Source organism: Desmodus rotundus, chromosome X (assembly GCF_022682495.2).
Source record: "Desmodus rotundus isolate HL8 chromosome X, HLdesRot8A.1, whole genome shotgun sequence".
Classification (NCBI taxonomy): Eukaryota; Metazoa; Chordata; class Mammalia; order Chiroptera; family Phyllostomidae; genus Desmodus; species Desmodus rotundus.
The window spans coordinates 66,942,985-66,962,828 of NC_071400.1; the positions used below are offsets into that span (position 1 = coordinate 66,942,985).

A 19,844-nucleotide genomic window follows, 5' to 3' on the forward strand; every position below is an offset into this window, starting at 1 on the left:
GAGATGGTCATACAATCTTGTTAATTCATGTGTGGTGTGTTGGACCAGCAGCATGGCCTGGGAACATGTTAGAAATTAAGAATCTTGGTCTCACCAGCAGTGCTGTGGGTGTGCATTGCGCACACCGTGCCTGTCAAATGTCTCTGGGCACGTGGTACTGTCACTAATTCCACCCCAGTAAAGAGCTGCTGGGGCTGGATAGTCATGGGGGAGCCTGGTAGAGAGGAGCATAAAACTCAGTCTTTTGATGCAGAGACCCAGCAACTGCTGAAGACAGCACTCCAAGATCCAGGTGCTGTGGACTTGGAGAAATTGGCTAATGTGATTGTGGACCATTGACTGTGGGACTATGTGTTCAGCAAGGAAGCAGGACATGTGCTATGCCATTATTCAGGCAGAGAGCAAACAAGCAGGCCAGACTGTCTTCCAGCGTGGGCTCCTCAACTGGCTGCAACAGGAGTACCAGGCTCAAGAGCAGCTGCAATCTCTTTCCCTGCAGGGGCTGGGTCTGCTATGTCACCTTTACCTGCAACATCTTTGACTACTTGAGGGTGAACAACATGCCCATGATAGCCCTGGTGAACCCTGTCTATGACCACCTCTTCCAGCTGGCCCAGCTGAACAGTCTGAGCAAGGAAGAGGAAGTGGAATGCCTGGTGCTGCAGCTGCACCGCATTGGGGATCAGCTGGAGAAGATGAACAGGCAGAGAATGGATGAGCTCTTTGTCCTGATCTGGGATGGCTTCCTGCTCCCAATCGGCCTCAGCTCCCTGGCCCAGCTGTTGCTGCTGGAAGTCATTGAGTTCTAGACAGTAGCTGGAAGACGACCTCAGCCACCCACAAATATTACTACAGCGAGGTCTCTGACTAGGCTTACAGATCAGGCTTCCGCACCAGCAACATTGGCCTTTCTTCTACCCACCTCCCAACCTGGCAGCAGTCTTTGCCTCTCCCAAAGACTTCTTCCCTTCCAGAATTTCAACAGCTCCTGAGAAGTTTCCCATTCAACCTGGTGGTCCTTCCCTGAGTACCTTCCCTCTCTCTTCCTTCAAGAACTGGGGAAAACACCACACAGGCCTGCCCACCCCCAGTCCCCTCAGTCTCTCTCTCCCATCACTTTCCACCTAGGCCTTGCAGAGAAGGGCAACTCCTAACAACCACTGCACTGTGTAACCACTGGTACAACAGCTTCTTGGTGCCTCAGTTTCACATCTGTAGAATGGGTACCCATAGGCATTGGTGGGGTGCTTTGGAACATCAAGCGGCAGAGGTTCAGAGCTCTGGTCACACCAGAAACTGCTTTTTGTACATTTTGTATGAGGACCACTTTGAAAACAGGCACATTTCCTCAGAAGGTTTTAATGAATAGCAGTACTGCTTCACATGCTACACAGCCCAGGGTGAAAATTTTCTAATAAACCTTTCTAAAAAAAGAAGAATCTTGAGCCCTAACCCAGACCTCCTGAATAAAAAAGAGTATTATTCTAAACAAGATCCTTAGGAGTTTCAGGTGTGTGGTTAAATTGCACAAGCTCTGGGTGGAACTCTGTTGGGAACCATAAGCCACTAACAAATTAACTGTCCGGTCCATTGAGATATCTTGAAGCGCCTCCTGCTGGCAAAACACCTGTATTTCAGGCTCTTCCCTCTTGTTTATTAAATTCATTCAGCCCTTCAGCACTTGCTACAAAAAGGCACTGAGGATTCATCAGTGAAGAGTCACCAACCACATCACAATGAAGAACTTACATTCTCCTGGTGGAAATCAAATGTTAAAATAATAATAAATTATATATCAGGTGGTGGTAAGTTCTGTTGGAAAAAACAGAGTGGGCTGAGGGAATATGAGGTGCCAAAGACATACACACATCCCAGAGTATTCGTATTGAGAGGCAGGACTGATTCCAAGCCAGATAAGAGAAATAAATAATTTTCTTTCTGAAAAGAAAGATAAATAACCGTTTTACAGAGCACTATATATGAAGACCTGGCTTGCTCAAAAAAAAAAATGTTATTGAAATTCCAAAGTATTAGAAAGAACTAGAATGCCATGGCTTTGTAAACTTTCAAGAGAGATTTCTGATATTGGTCTACTTCAACTTATCCTAATCAGGAGGTGCTGGAGTCAAATAGCTCTTGGCCCTCTCCATCTTCAGAGGGCAAAACTTGGGTCTCCTCCCAAGATGGAGAGAGGCAGGGCAATGAGTATCTAAAGAACCCCCATAGCAAAAATACTTCTGCTGTTACCCACCATACCCATATTATAGTCTAATCAAGAGAAAATCATCAGAAAAACCCAGATTTGGGAAACATTCTACAGAATACCTGGCCAATATTCCTTAAAACTGTCAAGATCATGAAAAACAAAGAAAGAGTAAAAAACTGTCACAGACCACAGGAGATTGGAGAGACATGACAACTAAATGAAATGTGATACCTAGATTAGATTCTAGAACAGAAAAATAACATTAATAGAAAAAACTAGAGTTCTAGCCAAGATGGAGGCGTAGGTAGAAACCCTTCATTTCCTTGCACAACCAAAAGGAGGATAACAACCAATCTAAAATCAATAAACAACCAGAAGTGCCAGAAAATCAAACTGCATGGAACCCCGACAACCAAGAAATTGAAGAAACAGTCAACCAGAACAACCAGACCAGTGTACCGAGACAAAGAAATACAGCCCAAATGAAAGAACAGAGCAAAGCTTCAGAAAGAGAGCTAAGCGATGAGGAGATAGCCAACCGATCTGATGGAGAATTTAAAGCCCTAGTAACCGAAATGCCCACAGAACTGATTGAGCTTGGTTGAAAAATGAAAAAAAATGAAAGATACCCAAAATGAAAATGAGATATCTTAAAGTAAAATATTCAGGGAACCAACAGTGACAGGAAGGAAACCAGTACTCAAAGCAACGATTTGGAACAAAAGGGAAAAATAAACATCCAACTGGAACAGAATGAAGAAACAAGAATTTAAAAAAGTGAAGAGAGACTTACGAACCTCTGGGACAGCCTGAAATGTTCCAATATCCGAATTACAGGGGTGCCAGAAGGAGAAGAAAAACAGCAAGAAATTGAAAACTTATTTGAACAAATAAGAAAGGAATCATTATCTGGCTAAGGAAATAGACTTCCAGGAAGTCCAGGAAGCCCAGAGAGTCCCAAAGAAGTTGGACCCAAAGAGGAACACACCAAGGCATATCATCATTAAGTTACCCAAGATTAAACATAAGGAGAGAATCTTAAAAGCAGCAGGAGAAAAGGAGACAGTTACCTACAAAGGAGTTCCCATTAGACTACCACCTGATTTCTCAAAAGAAACCTTACAGGCAAGAAGGGGCTGGAAAGAATTATTCAAAGTCATGGAAGGCAAGGACCTACATCCAAGATTACTCTATCCAGCAAAGCTTTCACTTAGAACAGAAGAGCAGATGAAGTGCTTCCCAGATAAGGTCAAGTTAAAGGAGTTCATCATCACCAAGACATTATTATATGAAATGTTAAAGGGACTTATCTAAGAAAAAGAAGATAAAAAATAGAACAATCAAATGACAACAAACTCACAACTATCAACAAATGAACCTAAAAGAAAAGAAAAATAATGAAAACAAAAACTAAGCAAACAACTAGAACAGGAACAGAATCAGAGAAATGGACATCACCTGAAGGGTTTTCAGTGGGGAGGGGGAAGGGAGGAATAGGGGTAAAAGGTACAGGGAAGAAGAAGCATAATTAGTAGGCATAAAATAGACGGGGAGAGATAAAAATGCTACAGGAAACAGAGAACTCAAAGAACTTATATGTACGACCCATGGACATGAACTAAGAGGGGGAATGCTGGAGGGTTGGGGTGTGCAGGGAAGAGGGGGAATAAAGGGGAAAATTGGGAAAACTGTAATAGCATAATCAATAAAAATACTTAAAAAAAAGAAAAACTAGTGAAATAGAAATACAGTTTGGAGTTTCAGTTAATAGGAATGTATCACTGTTGGTTTCTTAATTTTTGACAAAAATACCATGAAAATATAAGATATTAATAATATGTAAAATTGGGTGAGGGGTATACAGAAACTCTTCATAGTATCTTTGTACTTTTCTGTAAATCTAAATTATTTCAAATTAAAAGATTCCAAATACGGTTTAAAGCCTGGCAAAAGGTTGATACTTGAAGCTGGGTGTTAAGTACAAGGTGAAGTTATACTTTTTTCTTCACTTTATTCTGGATGTTTCAAAATATCCAGAATAAAAATATTTTAAAGAAAAAACAGAGCTCATTCTGATCCTTTGAAATATTTAATAAGGTAAACACATAACAAAACAAATGGGAAAAAAAAAGAGAGAGAAGACATCCCAAAAATAGAATGAAAAGGGAGAAATAACCACACACACACAAAAACGGTTACTTTAAAAGACTTACAGAATATTGTCCTGTCCGGGTGGCTCAGTTAGTTGGAGTGTTGTCCCATACACCAAAAGGCTGCGGGTTCAGTTCTCGGTCAGGACACACACCTAGATTGCAGGCTCGATTCCCCAGTTGGAGCACGTACAGGAGGAAACCAATCGATCTCTCTCTCCCTTCCGCTGTCTCTCCCCCCTTCCTTTTTCTCTCAAATCAATAAATATATCCTCGGGTGAGGATTTTTAAATAAATAAAAGACAGAATATTGTTTTTGTAAAAAAATGTGTTAATTCAAAACTAGTTGACACAATCTGAATCCACACATCAATCTTAGCTTCAATAAAGACAGGGTGACAGACACACAGTAATAGGAAGCACACAGCACCATCTCTGAAGCATGACCAAAAGCAACTGAACCTAAATCCAATCTAGCATCTAGCATATTTCTTGTAAACATTTCCTGAAGTTTACAAGAAATACCAAGAATGGAAAAACAAATTAAAAGATTATGATTTAAAAAAATCAGCTGGATCCAGGTTGTAGAGCATTCTACAAGGCAAATAACCAGAGTTCACCAAATCAATTTCATTTTAAAAGGGAGGGGAGTGTCTTTTCTTCCCTCACGGTACATAGCTTTGCTTTCTTTCTCCTAAGCTTCAATGGCCCTGCTTTTGACTTTGTAACTTGTTTCCTGAGCCCATGCAGCGCAGCTGGCTCACAGCTCATTTCTTCTACCTCTGTGACTTAATAAATAAACTTTTGAAAAAAAGGTAGAGGGCTGTTATGACTTGGGATATAACAGCAAAATACAAGGTATAAACCTTCATTTATACCCCACCTTCTTCCTCCTAGGTTATTTTGAAGCAAATCCCAGACATCCTCTCATTTCTTGTTAAATATTTTAATGTTACTTTCCCAAATAAGAATGCCTTTGAAAATAATTACTGTAGTATTGCCACACCTAAAAATGTTACAGTTCCAGATTATCAGCAAGTATCCAATGTTGAAATTTCCTCAATTTTCTCATACATTTAAAAATAGTTGTTTTGAAACAGGTTATAGATAAGGCTCACACATTGTAACTGGCTGATATATTTCTTAATCTTTATGCTCCTCATCCACTTCTTTTATTTGTCTTTGCATGTATGTGTTGATGAAAACAGATAGTCTTGAAGAAGTTGCCAATGAATGTATTTGGAATGTTATTTTACATGTTCCTCTGTTCCCTATATTTCTGGTAAATTGGTGGTTAGATCTATTAATAAGATTCCAATCCAACATTTTGTCAGTGTGACCAATGTGTTTCCATCAGGTTGGGATGTCAAATTGCCAGGGTTGTGTGTGTGTGTGTGTGTGTGTGTGTGTGTGTGTGATTTTAACAGTAATTGGTGGTTATTGCCTACTTTCAAAATAGTTTGCAAAAAAAATGGTATTCTAATTCTGTCATGCCTTCTTCATTCAGTAAAAGGTCACTTTTGTTTTTAAAAAACTTTCATCAACAACTTGGTTATCCTGAGTCACAGATAATATAAAACAGGCAAAATAAATGTTTGATTCTTTCCCTTTATTTAAGGAAATTTCAAATTAACAAAGTGATTTACTAGTACCTCTAAGTGTGACCTATGAGTTGTTTTGGTTCTATATGAACTCTTGGATTTGAACATATTTCATGTACTCCAATCCATCATACATATCCCTGATGATGTTCAAATTGTCCCATCTTTTGCCAGTGGAAGCTTCAACAATTGGTTTCTGAGTTCTTTTAACATGTATAGCATAGTCTTTGAAAGCTTCCTTGCTAGCTGGAATGACAAGATATTCCAACATCATTTTGTATACTTCCTTCTATAGTCCTAAAATAGTCATTTTGGAAAGGAGCCCCGACTACTTTTAGTGGGTAATGGTATGTATAGACTCCCATCTGTACAGTAGGACTGCTCATTGCCACTGCATTGACCATTACTTTTAGGACTTTTTAGTGCACAGATCTAGTAAATTAAGTATTTTTAATCATAAAAGACATCATGAGTCATGTTGATACTTCTGATTCAAATTTAGGTTAACATATTTTACATATTCTAATCTATATTCTCTCTGTGTTATAGGCTGAATAGTCTCCCCAACCCCCACCAAATACACGCAAAAGTTTCAAAATAAGAATAGATGAACATAGATGCTAAAATCCTCAACAATATATTGGCAAACCAAATACAGCAATGCTTCCAAAAGATCATACACCATGGTCAAGTGGGATTTATTCCAAGAATGCAAGGTGGATACAACATTCACAAATCAATAAATATGATTCAATTGAATAACAATAAAAAATTAAAATTAAAAAAATAAATGTGATTCACCGCATAAACAAAATGAGGGATAAAAACCACATGATCATATCAATAAATGCAGAAAAAGCATTTGATAAAATCCAGCACCCATTTATGATGAAAACTCTCAGCAAAGTGGGATTATAGGGAACATACCTAAACATAATAAAGGCCATATATGACAAACCCACTGCCAGCATCATACTCAGTGGACAAAAAACTACAAGCATTCCCCTTAAGATCGAGAAGAAGACAGGGATGTTCACTTTCACCTCTCTTATTCAACATAGTACTGGAAGTCCTAGCCACAGCAATCAAGACAAGAAGATGAAATAAAATGCATCCAGATTGGGAAGGAAGAAGTAAAACTGTCATTATTTGCAGATGACATGATACTGTACATAGAGAACCCCCAAGAGATTCCACCAAGAAACTACTAGAACTGATAAATGAATTCAGAAAAGTAGCAGGATACAAAATTAAAATTCGTAAGTCAATTGCATTTTTTCTTTTTTAAAGTATATCTTATTGATTTGCCATTACAGTTGTCCCATTTTCCCCCATTATTCCCTTCCACCTTGCACTCCCCCACCAGCATTCCCCACCCCTTTAGTTCATGTCCATGAGCCATACATATAAGTTCTTTGGCTTCTACATTTTCTATACCATTCTTAACTTCCCTCTGTCCATTTTAGTACCTACCATTTATGCTTCTTATCCCCTGTACCTTTCCCCCCATTCTTCCCCCTCTCCCTCCCCACTGATAACCCTCCATGTGGTCTCCATTTCTGTGATTCTGTTCCTGTTCTAGTTGTTTTCTCAGTTGTGTTTTTATATGCCAAGTAACAAAATAACAGAAAGGGAAATTAAGAAAACAATCCTATTCACAATTGCTACAAAAAGAATGAAATACCTAGGAGTAAACCTAACCAAGGATGTAAAAGACCTGTACTTGCAAAATTATAAGATATTGAAGAAAGAAATTGAAGATACAAATAAGTGGAAGCACATACTGTGCTCATGGATAGGAATAATTAGCATCATTAAAATGGCCACACTACCCAAAGCAATCTATAGATTCAATGCAATTCCTATAAAGATTTCAATGATATATTTCACAGAACTAGAACAAATATTTCAAAAATTATGTGGAACCACAAAAGGCCCCACACAGCAACAGTGATCCTGAGAAAGAACAAAGTTGGAGGAACCACACTACCTAATATGAAATGATACAATAAGGCAATAGTAATCAAAATAAGAATACCAATGCTACTACCAAAAATATGATTACTAGAAATAGTTTAAATTTTTGCAGGGTGTTTTGTTTGTTTAGGATATACTCTAACTGGGATGCACAGTAAAGTTTTAAGCACTTAAAAAATTCCTTTCTCTATGGCTATGCTACCAACTTATAGAGTAGATCCCTGTGGTTATATTTACATAACTAGACCTCACAGAGATGTACTGTCTGAACAGACATCTGATTGAATATGTCAATGTGTAACCAGAGAAGTCCATAGCAAGGAGGCAGTACTTCATCTACTATGAGGGATATTAAAGGAGAAAAACAATTTTTTCCTTGATGTGAGAAAAGAATATTAAACAGAAGTAACATGTGAAAAAAGAGACAAAGAAACACTTGTCATAAGGATGCTCAACTTAGGGGAAGATTAGCTGCACCTACAGAGAACTTGAACAGCATAAAAAAGGACATGAAAACTATAAAAAATAACCAGTCAGAAATGAGGGATACACTAACTGAAATGAAGAGTAATTTACAGGGAATCACCAGTACAGTAGATGAAGCTGATAATTAAATCAGTGATTTGGAACATAAGGAAGAAAAAACACCTGGTCAGAGCAGCAAAAAGAAAAAAGAACTTCCCAAAATAAAGACAGTGTAAGGAGCCTCTGGGACAACTTCAAGCAGACCACCATTTGCATCATGGGGGTGCCAGAAGGAGAAGAAAGAGAGCAAGGAATTGAAAACCTATTTGAAAAAATGATTAAAACTTCTCTAACCTCATAAAGGAAATAGACATACAAGTCTAAGAAGTGCAAAAAGTCCCAAACAAGATGAATGGAAAGAGGCCCACACCAAGACACATCATAAAATGCCAAAGGTTAAAGGCAGAGAATCTTAAAAGCACCAAAAGAAAAACAGTCATCTGCAAAGGAGCTTCCATAAAACTCTCAGCTGATTTCTCAACAGAAACTTTGCAGGTGAGAAGGGATTGGCAAGAAATATTCAAAGTAATGAAAAGCAAGGACCTACAACAAAAATTACACTACCCAGCAAAGCTACCATTTAGAATACAAGAACATATAAAGAGCTTCCCAAACAAAAAATAAATAAAAGCTAAAGGGCTCATCACTACCAAACCAGTATTACATGAAGTGTCAAAGGGTCTTAAAGAAAAAAGAGGAGGAGGTGGAGGAGGAGGAGAAGGAAGAGAAGAACATATGAACAATAAAAAGGCAATAAATATATATCTATCAACAAGTGAATAAAAAAAACCCCAAATTAATGGAGAAGCAGAACAGACTCATAGATACAGAGAACATTTTTGACGGTTGCCAGATGGGTGGGTGGTTGGAGGGATGGGTGAAAAAGGTGAAGGAATTAAGAAGTACAAATTGGTTGTTACAGAATAGTCATGGGGATGTAAAGTACAGCATAGGGAATACAGTCCATAATATTCTTTTAATTTTTTTATTTAATTTTTTTATTCAGTTACAATTGTCTGCATTTTTTCCCCATCCCTCCACCCCACCCCAGCCAGTCCCACCTCCCTCCCCCACCTCTACCCTCCCCCTTGATTTTGTCCTTGTGTCCCTTATAGTAGCTCCTATAGACCCCTCTCCCCACTATCCCCTCCCCACTCCCCTCTGGCTATTTTTACATTGTTCTTAATTTCAATGTCTCTGGTTATATTTTGTTTGCTTTTACCCTTTGCAATGGCATGGAACTGGAGAACATTATGCTAAGTGAAATAAGCCAGGTGGTGAGGGACAAATACCATATGATCTCACCTTTAACTGGAATATAATCAATAATATTCTAATAATTAAATATACTGTCAAATGGGTAATAGATTTATTGATCAGTATGTAATGTCTAATCACTGGGTGTACATCTGAAACTAATATAATTTTGTATGTCAACTGTAACTGAAAAATAAAAAATGATTTAAATTCATCTTCTCATTTTAAGTGTTGGCAAATTAAAAATACTGTTTCTTTTAAACTCTGTAAGCCAAACAAAACACATCTCTCAGATGGATTCAGCCCATGACCGCCAGTTTATGATATATATATATATATATATGTTTTTAAAATATTTTATTTATTTTTAGAGGGAGGGAGAAAAATATCAATGTGTGGTTGCCTTTTGCACGTCCCACACTGGGACCCGGCCAGAAACCCAGGCATGTGCCCTGACTGGGAACCCCCGGCAACCTCGTGGTTCGCAGGCCAGCACCCAATCCACAGAGCTGCACCAGCTGGGGTATGATATATAGTTTTAATATACATACGGAGGAGTGAACAAACTAGGTAAAGTCAGCATCATTTACTCAGACTATAGATATTTACTTTTCTTGAAGCCAGGGATTGTGAGCAAAACTGGGGAGCTCTACTGTGAATTTCCAGGCTGTTTTAGTGTGGGCTATTTTGGACTGCCTCTTCTTGCACAATTATCTGAAATAAGGCAGGCTTCTTTACAATTAGGGGCTGACCACTGAGCACCCACTCCCTAGCATTGCCCATGCCCCAACACTTGGCTGTGCTCATTGTTTAATATCTTTCCTCCTTTTCATTCCTTGCCTCTCCTTGGGGAATTTCACTTTCAGCTGATGATGAAACTGAGATAAGTACCATTTGCAAACTTTTCAAACAAAAGGCTTTAGAAGAGGGCAAAGCTGTTGTTTTAAACTAATTTCTTTTGTGTGATCTATGGATTTCATTTATTCAGCTGTCTGTCCTTGCAAACACAGAAAATTGAAAACTAATTTGATAACAGCTATCTAAACATTTCTCCACAAAAAAGAATTATGATGACATGAATTATAGCCATTTATTTAGATTACTTAAATGATTATATGTAACAAATCCAGATTCTGCAGCATTTAATTGAATGATGATTTAAATATCTTGATCTATATGGAATTAGAATTGGGCAACCTCTTAGAATAGATTCATAGTAATTTTACATTTTAAAATTTGGGGGGAAACAGAAAGGGATGCTCATTATCCCCAATTAATAAAATCATTTGGCTGGAAGAGATCTAAACAAAATTATTCAGTAACTTGAATGCAAATAATAATAATAATAATAATAAGCTTACACATTTTCAAAAAACATAGAAACTATTCCTAACTATAGGACAGCTGATGTTGGGCTGAGGACTTTAATGACCCTCCATTTAATGGTCCTATTAAATGAGGTGATTAAACATAGTGCGTTGTCAATTTCTGCTTGAATCCCAGGTACGCATTGTAAACCGCAGACCTGAAATTATCAAAGATGAATTTTTGAAAAATTGTATCCGTTCGAAACTTTTAAAATGCTCACATTCATTCCCATTATCGAGCGTCAAGGCCAAAATTCCCGTGTAAAAAAATAAAAATCCAGGGCGATAGATCACAGGCAGGTACTCCCCTTTTACAGACCAGAACCATAAACAATTCCTGCCCTCCTACTTCCAAAGGTCTGGCTTTTAAATACTAAATGCTTTTCACTCTACCTCGACCTGTTCGTCCCGCCTGCCCCAGAACACCCCCATCAGGCACGCACGGACCCCAGAGGTTCCGCGCGCGCAGTGCCCGTAGTCACGCTCTGCAATCTGCGGCAACCTCCCGGCAACCCTTAAAGCCCCGCCCTCCTCTTCTCCGCGTCCGGCGTTTTCTTTTGTTTAGGACCGCCCCCGCGCACCTTTTTGGTTGGCCGGCGCGCTCATCATGCGTCATTGAGCTGCGCCACCCGGAAGCCGCGGTTCAAACCAACCGTTCTATTGCCGGCGGCTCTAAGGTGAGGGCTGATTTTGGGTATCTCTGGGTGGCGGGGTCCCAGAGTTGAAAGGGGAAGAAGGCGGATTACCGCCCCCCCCCAAGCGTTAGCCGGACGTGCCCACTCCCAACTTTGAGAGGGTGCAGATTTACTGTGCGTGAAGCCACATTGAGTGGTCAACGTGGCCTTCCCCCTCCCCACTCCTCAGGAGCCCATCATGGCGACGCCCCCTAAACGGCGGGCGTTGGATGCCACTGGGGAGAAGGTGCTGCGCTACGAGGCCTTCATCACTGACGTGCTGCAGCGGGACCTGCAGTGAGTGACAGCGCTGGGGCGGGGCGTTTGGGACGTTTCACGTGGTGAGCTGGGCAGTGGGATCAGGGCCTAGTCTTCTGATTGGTGGGCAAGGCATTCGGAGCCCGGCCCTACGCGCCCTTCGAGAGGGAAGGAGGGGCTACCGTCGGGGTGCAGCTGGACCCAGACTTGGAGTCTTAAGACAGCGTTTGTCCACGCGTGCGCAGTCTCTGAAGTCGCTGAACGATTTAGAGCTAGCTTTCCTAGGCCGGAGTTCTCAGAGTCGAAAACGGTTTTGGCCTTGTAGGCACCCCTGTGAACACATGGTGCCTTGCCTCGCCTTTCTGTGTCTCAGTTTCCTTATCTGTGAAATGGGGAAGTTGATGGAACCTTCCTCCTGTGGTAGTTTGGAGTTTTCCATTCTTGTAAAGGATTTAATGTGGATATGAGGTCAAAGAGTATGGAAAATTATTACTATCATTATTAATCTAAGCAGGAAGTAGAATGTTCAGAACTAGGATTAAGAGCATCCTAAAAGGGATGGAGGACTTTTCTAGGGTGAGAAATGGACATTCTGATTGGAGAGAGGCATTGGGAGTAGTATATAATACTAACAAATAATAGCCCTGGCTGTTGTGGCTCAGTGGATTGAGTGCCGGCCTGAGAACCAAAGGGTCGCTGGTTCGATTCCCAGTCAGGGCACATGCCTGGGTTGCGGGCCAGGTCCCCAGTTGGGGCCACAGGAGAGGCAACCACACATTGATGTTTCTCTCCCTCCCTTTCTCCCCACTTTCTAAAAATAATAACACATATATGGAGCTTACTATTTGATAGGCACAATTCTAAGTACTTTATAGTAAACATTCAAGCAATCCATCTAATGACTCCATGCAATAATACTTGTCATCCGTACTTTATTGATGGGGACATTGAATCCTAAAGAGGTTATTTACTTACCAAAGTCACAGCTAGTAAAAAGGAGAGCCTGGGTTCAGGCCCAAGCAGTCTGACCTAGAGTCCAAATCTTAACTTCTGCACTAAAACCTCTCTTTAGGGCACCGTGACTTGAGGGTATCAGAGGGTCATGTTATGAGGTATTCCAAGAAGGACAGGGCTCCCCATTGGTCACCATTTTACTCTTGTCCCATCATGTCCCACCAGAAAGGTACTGGACCATCGTGACAAGGTATATGAGCAGCTGTCCAAATACCTTCAACTGAGAAATGTCATTGAGCGTCTCCAGGTAAGGATGCCAAGGTTGGGTACCTTTTTGTGGGGTGGGGGGCAAGGGAGGGGCCTGGGAGGAGATACCTCAGACTGAAACATGCCACCTGACCTAAAAGTTGATCTCTAACTCCTACCTCTTTTTCCCTGATCCCACAGGAATCTAAGGACTCGGAATTAAATATGCAGGTGGATTTGGGCTGTAACTTCTTCGTTGACACAGTGGTGTGAGTGTCTGCCTACCCTTCTAATCCCAGGGTTCAGCTTTCCCCTTCCGTTGTTCAACAAATTGTTTGAGTATTTGCTATGTACCAGACACTGTGCTAGGTGCTGGAGACGTGACAGTGAATAAAATAGAATGAAATCCCTGCCCTCCCAGAACTTCAACTTGTGGAAGGCAGGGAAGGGGAGTAAGAAAATTTTAAACTGTATGGTATGGTATGCTAAACAGGGGTAATAACTTCCCCCCACTTCCTCTAAACCACTGTTTCCTTAGCCCAGACACTTCACGGATCTATGTGGCCCTTGGATATGGTTTTTTCCTGGAACTGACACTGGCAGAAGCTCTCAAGTTTATTGATCGGAAAAGCAATCTCCTCACTAAGTAAGTCTGTTCCATGAGGACAGTGTCCAAAAATGCCACTGTTTGCAACACCCCTCCCCTTTTCCCTGTGGCTTCCTGGGATAGTTAGGGACCCATCTCCCCTCCTCGGGGCTAGGGCTGAGGAAAGTAGGGATGCAAAGCTCAGCCCCAGGTGTAGCACATGTTAAGCACTCAATGGTCTTTGTATTTGGTTGGCCAAAAAGTCCATTTTTTAGGTTTTTTCTGTAAAATAAAAGACACGTTTTTCATTTTCACCAGTAAATTTATTGATTTGGGTATTTTGAGTATGTTGGCTATCTCCCATGTGGTATAACCTTGATTGTTCTCAACTAATGTCTCTATTTGATCACTATCAACTTCAACTGGTCTACCTGACTGCGGAGCATCGTCCAGCGAGAAATCGCCAGGACAGAACTTCACAAACCACTTTTGACATGTTTGATCAGACACATCCAGTGTTTTTCCATACACTGCACAAACCTTTTTTTGTATTTCAGTTGTGTTTTTACCTTTCTTGAAATAATAAAGTATAATACGCCAAAACCGTCGTGTATTTTCTTCCATCTTCAATATTAAAACAGCTACACAAAATTCACCAATTTTGATAAATTTTTAAAAAATACATGCTGATATGACAGCTGTCATAATACAGTCTAACAAAATTGTTTTGAATGATGTTAAAGACAACTAAGTGCTACTAGAGCCATTTTATGGAAAAAAACCAAATGAACTTTTTGGCCAACCCAGTATTTCTCATTCACGCTAACATTTATTGGGTGTCTGCTGTATGCCAGACTGTGCTTGATGGTGGGGAGGCAGCAGTGAACGAGACAGAAGCGCTTCTTGAAGGCTTACATCCTAGAAGAGCTATCCTGTTACACGTAACCACAATTTTGACCAGATCCATGGGGTCTAAGCCTGTAAATCACTAACAGTAAAACAAGTTACCTCTGGCCTCACCTCTGGCTTTTTTTTTGCTTGTTCAGTGTTCTCACCACACTGACCTGCACAGGCTTCTTTAAACACCCCAGAACGATCCCACTTCAGGGAGATTGCAGTGGGTGTTCTCTCTGCCTGCAGTACTCCTTCCCAGCTACCTGCATGGCTCCTTTCTCCTCACTCTGTAAGCTTGCTTAAATGTCACTTGCTCAATAGTGTCTTCCGTAATGTAACTTTATAATTGCAACCCCTGGCACTCCTGATTCCCTTCCCTTGTTCTACTTTTTCTTTTTTCCCCTAGCACTTCTTTCTAATGTTCATTGCCTCGTCCCATTGGGATAGAAGGTTTACAAAGGGAGGTATTTTGTCTGTAACCCAAGTGACTAGAATAATACATAGCATATAGTAGGCATTCGTGTTTGTTGAATGAATTTAAAAGTGTGTGATGGAAACAGGTTGAAGTGAGGATTGAAGCAGATCTCTGTTGGTGGTGATGGGGAGGTAGTATGAAAGGAAGGATGGGCCGTGTTTGCTTTTAAGGTTTCATGCAGGGAAAGGGAATCTGGAGTGTGGATGAGAAGTTTGAAATGTAGCTAGGGAAGGCCTCCCAGAGGCAGTGACATTTGTGTCATTTGGTTGAGTGAACAAGACAGCAGGCTGTCGGGGGAATAACATTCCTGGCAAGGGACCCGTGTGCCTATGGTGTTAGAGGAACCGCCAGGAGAGGCAGGCATGGCTCACGTGCAGTGAGTGAAGGAATGCTGAGCAATATATACTTAGATTAACAACACCTCACTAAAGTGAATACCACTGATCTAAAATTCTGTCTGGGTTATATTTATCTTTATTTCTACATTCATTTCTTCCAGACTTGCCTCCCCCTAGGGTTCCAGTACTTCTCTTTTCAAACCTTTGCAGGGTTTCAGTGTCAGTAGCCCAAACAGAGCCTCGGACCTGCTGATATTTCTACATCTTAGTGATCAGACCAGTTGGTGAACATTTTGGTTGAGGGGTCTACGCTCACGGGCCAACACAATTCTGAGCCGGTGGTCATTTAGATCAAGACCATTTCTTATAACAAAGCTTTCCTTGTTATATCACAGGATTCATGAACCTTTCAAATAGATTTTAACTTTATGAGACGATGTCTTTCCCTAAAATGAGGTGTTCAGGTTGTCAGTGCCTGCTCCCTTGTCTGGTCTTTTTGGAATACTGGCATGGTTTATCAGTGTGATGAGAATCTCTTATTACTTAATTATAATTAGTAGGACTCCCTAGAAGTTTAATCTTTCTAGAAAATGAGAATTTGAGTCTGTAGCTCACTCCCCACTTTAAAATGCTTGGCTACTTATGGCAAACTTTGAACTTTCAGGTTATTTTATGTGGTCAAAATGGCCTGTCAGTTCTTCCTGTTCTTAGTATATTTCTTTGTTTGGGGAGTGGGAGGAGCAGGTCTCTTTGTATATTCTTTCCTGATCACACAGAAAGTACACATTCACACCCATAAACAGACATGCCATTTTAGAAGGAGCAGAATAACCATTTGACTATTAACATTGCCTTACATATTAAATCAGTAGCAGTAAATTAAATATATCCCTTTTGTGTTACAACTAGCATTTGGTGACTATACTTTTCTCCTTTTTAAGTGTTGACCTCACAGCCTTTCATAGACTAAGCTTGTACCAGTAAGTAATTTTGTTCTCTTTGATGTTCAAATTGTCCCCGATCAAGGGATCAAGCTGACCCAGGTCATTCCTCTGTTTTGTGATCACTACCCTAGATATTCTTGAAAGCATTCTTGCTTCCTGGCAACAACACCATCCTCTATTTATTAATCTATCTTCATCCTCTATCCTTAAACATAGACTACTATCTTTTGAGGACTTCAGATTCCTTTGAGTGAAGCATCATTCACTTATTCCTTCAACATACATTGGGTGCTTACTGTGTGCCACACACCGTTTCGGTTCCTGGGCATACAGCAGGGAACAAAGCAGACCAGATCTCTGCCACATCTTACACAGTTTACATTCTGGCCAGGGGAGACAGACAAAAAAAAACAAAACAAAAACAAGTCAGTGATGTAGTGTGTCACAGGTTGACAGTGCTACAGAGGGCCCTGGCTGGTGTGTCTCAGTGGATTGAGCACTGGCCTGCAAACCAAAGGGTTCGATCCCCAGTCAGGGCACATGCCTGGGTTGTGGGCCAGGTCCCCAGTAGGGGGAGCACAAGGAGCAACCACACATTGACGTTTCTCTCCCTCTCTCTCCCTCCCTTCCACTGTCTAAAAATAAATAAATAAAATCTTCTTAAAAAACCACAAAAAGAACTAGACAATGCTACAGAGGAATGCAGATAAGAAAAAAATTGCGGTTGTAATTTGAAATAGAGTGCTTGATTGGATGTGAGTGTGCGAGAGAAAGAGGAGTCCAGGGTTTTGGCTGAACAACTGGAAGGATGGAGTCATTATCTGAGATACAGGAGATGGGGGGAGCAGATTTGAAGGGGAAGATCAGGAGTTCAGTCTAGGATATGTTAAGTGTGAAGTGCTTGTTAAATATTGAAGTTGAGTTTTTGAAGATGTAGTTAAAACTCCCAAATCTGGAGTTAGGAGAGAGGTCTGGACTGAAAATACAAATTTGTGAGATATTGGTATATAAATAGGTCCATACCATTTTTTTTCTAATTTATCATCCTGTGTTGTTGCCTTCTACTTTTTTACAGTATTTAGTTTCCCTAAAACTGACTCTTACATTTACAGCACAATCCACATTTCTTATGGTGATATCAAGATCCTGCATGATCTAGCCCCTCCCTACTTCTTGGACCTTATACCAGTTTTCTTTCATCACTCACTTAATTTTCTAATACGGCCTGACTGCTCCTCAGAAAGCTCTTTCCTGCCTCTTGGCCTTCTTTGTGGAAAAGACCTTCCTACTGTTTAATTCTTACTCATTCTTTATTCTTCAGAAAAGCCTCCCTTAACCCTTTGTGTCAATGAGGATTCTTTTGGGTGAGAGTGGTTTATGTAACTCAACATTCCAGGTACAGAGTGGTTTCTGGCGACTCCAGCTTCCCATTTGCTTAGGCCTTTCTCAAGCCCCCTCTCTTACACCCTACATTTAACCCTTCGGTAAATCCTGTTGACTCTACCTTCGAAATATATCCCAAATCCAATGATTTCTCGTCACCTCAGCTGCTGCTACTGTGGCCTGAGTCTCTAACTCTCACCTGACTATTGCAGTAGCTCCCTCACTGGACTTCCTGCTTCCATACCAGATCTTATCCACAGTCAATTTGCCAAACAGCAGCCAGATGGAGCCTGTAAAACCCTAGTCAGTTCACATCCCTGCTGTGATCACAGCCTGACTCCCATCCCTCTTACAGTAAAAGCCAAAGTCCTTGCTGTGACCTTGTAGTTTTACATGATCTGCCTCCCCCGCTTACTTCTCTGACCTCATCTCCTACAGACCGCTTTCATTTAGTTTTCTCCAGCCACACGGGTCTCTCTGCTGTGCCTCAAATATGCCAGGCGTACCCAGATCTCAGCGCCTTTTGCTTTGCCTTGGGTCTGGAGCACTCATCCTCCGTACATAGCCATATGATTCACTTCTTCATTTGAAATCTTTACTCAAACACTTCTCAGGGAAGCCATCCCTACACATTCTAATTAGAATTGTACCTCCACTCTTGTACTCCTTATCCTCTCTTACTGTCTTAATTTTTTTCATCATACTTAGAACCATCTGACATACTCTATATTTTATACTATTATTTGTCCCTCTCAATGAGAATTTGAGCTTCATGAAGCCAAGATTTTTGTTTATTGTGTTTTCTGCTGTGTCCCCAGTACCTAAACCCACCTGGTATAGAGTAGGGATTCAGTAAATGTCTTTGAATAGTGCAGCCCAGGTGATAGCCAGGCATCTCTGCGTAGGAGCCTGTCTCATAGTGGTGTGTCCTACCACCTGCCACGTGGGAGTCATCCTGGACCTAGAGAATTCTGGAAGTGATAAGGAAGCCTCATCCTCGTGATCACGGGGCCCACTTTGCCCTTCCTTGTTTCTTTTCTCCAGGCTCAGCGACAGCCTCACCAAGGACTCAATGAATATCAAGGCCCATATCCACATGTTGCTGGAGGTGAGAGCAGTTCACCCTCCTCCCAGACTCTGTCTCCAAATGCGTTTACCTTCCTCAGGTGGTGACCTGAGGAAGGGAGAGAGCCAGAGACTGGAAGGTCCATCTGTCCCTCTAAACTGGAGCTAAACTGGAGCTAGGGTAGCTCTGAGGGAGGGGAGGTCAAAGCAAGCCTGGGCCTGGGCCAGGGTCTGGACCTAGTCTCTGTTCATTCTCTTCTGTCCTCTTTTTCAGGGGCTTAGAGAACTACAAGGCCTGCAGAATATCCCAGAGGAGCCTCGCCATTGACTTCTTCCCCCCTCTCCAGACATTAAAGAGCCTGAAAGCCTGTTTGAGTCACACGGCCCTTCTTTTTCCCCTTAATCCCTGCTGTTTGCCAAGGTGCCCCATCTCTAAAGCACAAAGCTACTGGGAGGCCCAGAGATCCATCCAGTCTCTGTGTGAAACCTTTAGAGTGTACCTGAAGTCCTGCCTCCCGCCAGTTACTTGGCAGCATTTGCTGCTAGACTTAACTGCTCTGCCCTCTCTCCTGTTGCCTTGACAACCTGGGCCCCCACCCGACCCTTCCATTTCTTTCCTTGGACTCCACTCTTTTAATTACTATACAGAATGGGCCAATTCAGGGTGGAGGTTCCTTCCCAAGACACTCAACCTTTCACTCCTGGCCCTAAGGTTAATCCCTTTCCCACACCCTAATCATTCCTAGGTACCTTAAATTACACCCATTCCCAGCCCGGCCCAAACTGGCCTCGCTACTGCTTCTAAATAGCTCCAGTTTCCACCAATGGGCACAGAGCCAGATCCCGCCCTGCCTGGTCTGGCCCCTATTTCTAGGTTGAGTCCAGCATCCAATAAATGCAAAGCCAAGTTCAACCCCTTTATAACTCTGCAGCTCGACCCCACC

At 41.4% G+C, this 19,844-nt stretch overlaps 1 protein-coding gene and 1 pseudogene across 1 annotated transcript; both read left to right on the forward strand.

The window, feature by feature from the left end:
* The first annotated feature begins 204 nt into the window (after positions 1–204).
* Positions 205–871, forward strand: LOC112322487 (MIF4G domain-containing protein-like; annotated as a pseudogene).
* Positions 872–11,677: 10,806 nt separating this feature from the next.
* On the forward strand, positions 11,678–19,268 carry UXT (ubiquitously expressed prefoldin like chaperone). Its single transcript, XM_024580092.4, has 7 exons — positions 11,678–11,760; positions 11,948–12,054; positions 13,195–13,276; positions 13,417–13,484; positions 13,754–13,861; positions 18,880–18,943; positions 19,175–19,268. Exons 2-7 carry the CDS (start codon positions 11,957–11,959, stop codon positions 19,226–19,228), a joined length of 474 nt encoding a protein of 157 aa, XP_024435860.1. The 5' UTR covers positions 11,678–11,760; positions 11,948–11,956; the 3' UTR covers positions 19,229–19,268.
* The last annotated feature ends 576 nt before the right edge of the window (positions 19,269–19,844 follow it).

Excerpts from the sequence above, each read along its gene's own strand:
- UXT (XM_024580092.4), top strand. The coding sequence starts at position 11,957 with ATGGCGACGCCCCCTAAACGGCGGGCGTTGGATGCCACTGGGGAGAAG. Across the intron at positions 13,485-13,753 it reads TTCTTCGTTGACACAGTGGT|CCCAGACACTTCACGGATCT; the intron begins GTGAGTGTCTGC and ends CTGTTTCCTTAG. Across the intron at positions 13,862-18,879 it reads AAAAGCAATCTCCTCACTAA|GCTCAGCGACAGCCTCACCA; the intron begins GTAAGTCTGTTC and ends TCTTTTCTCCAG.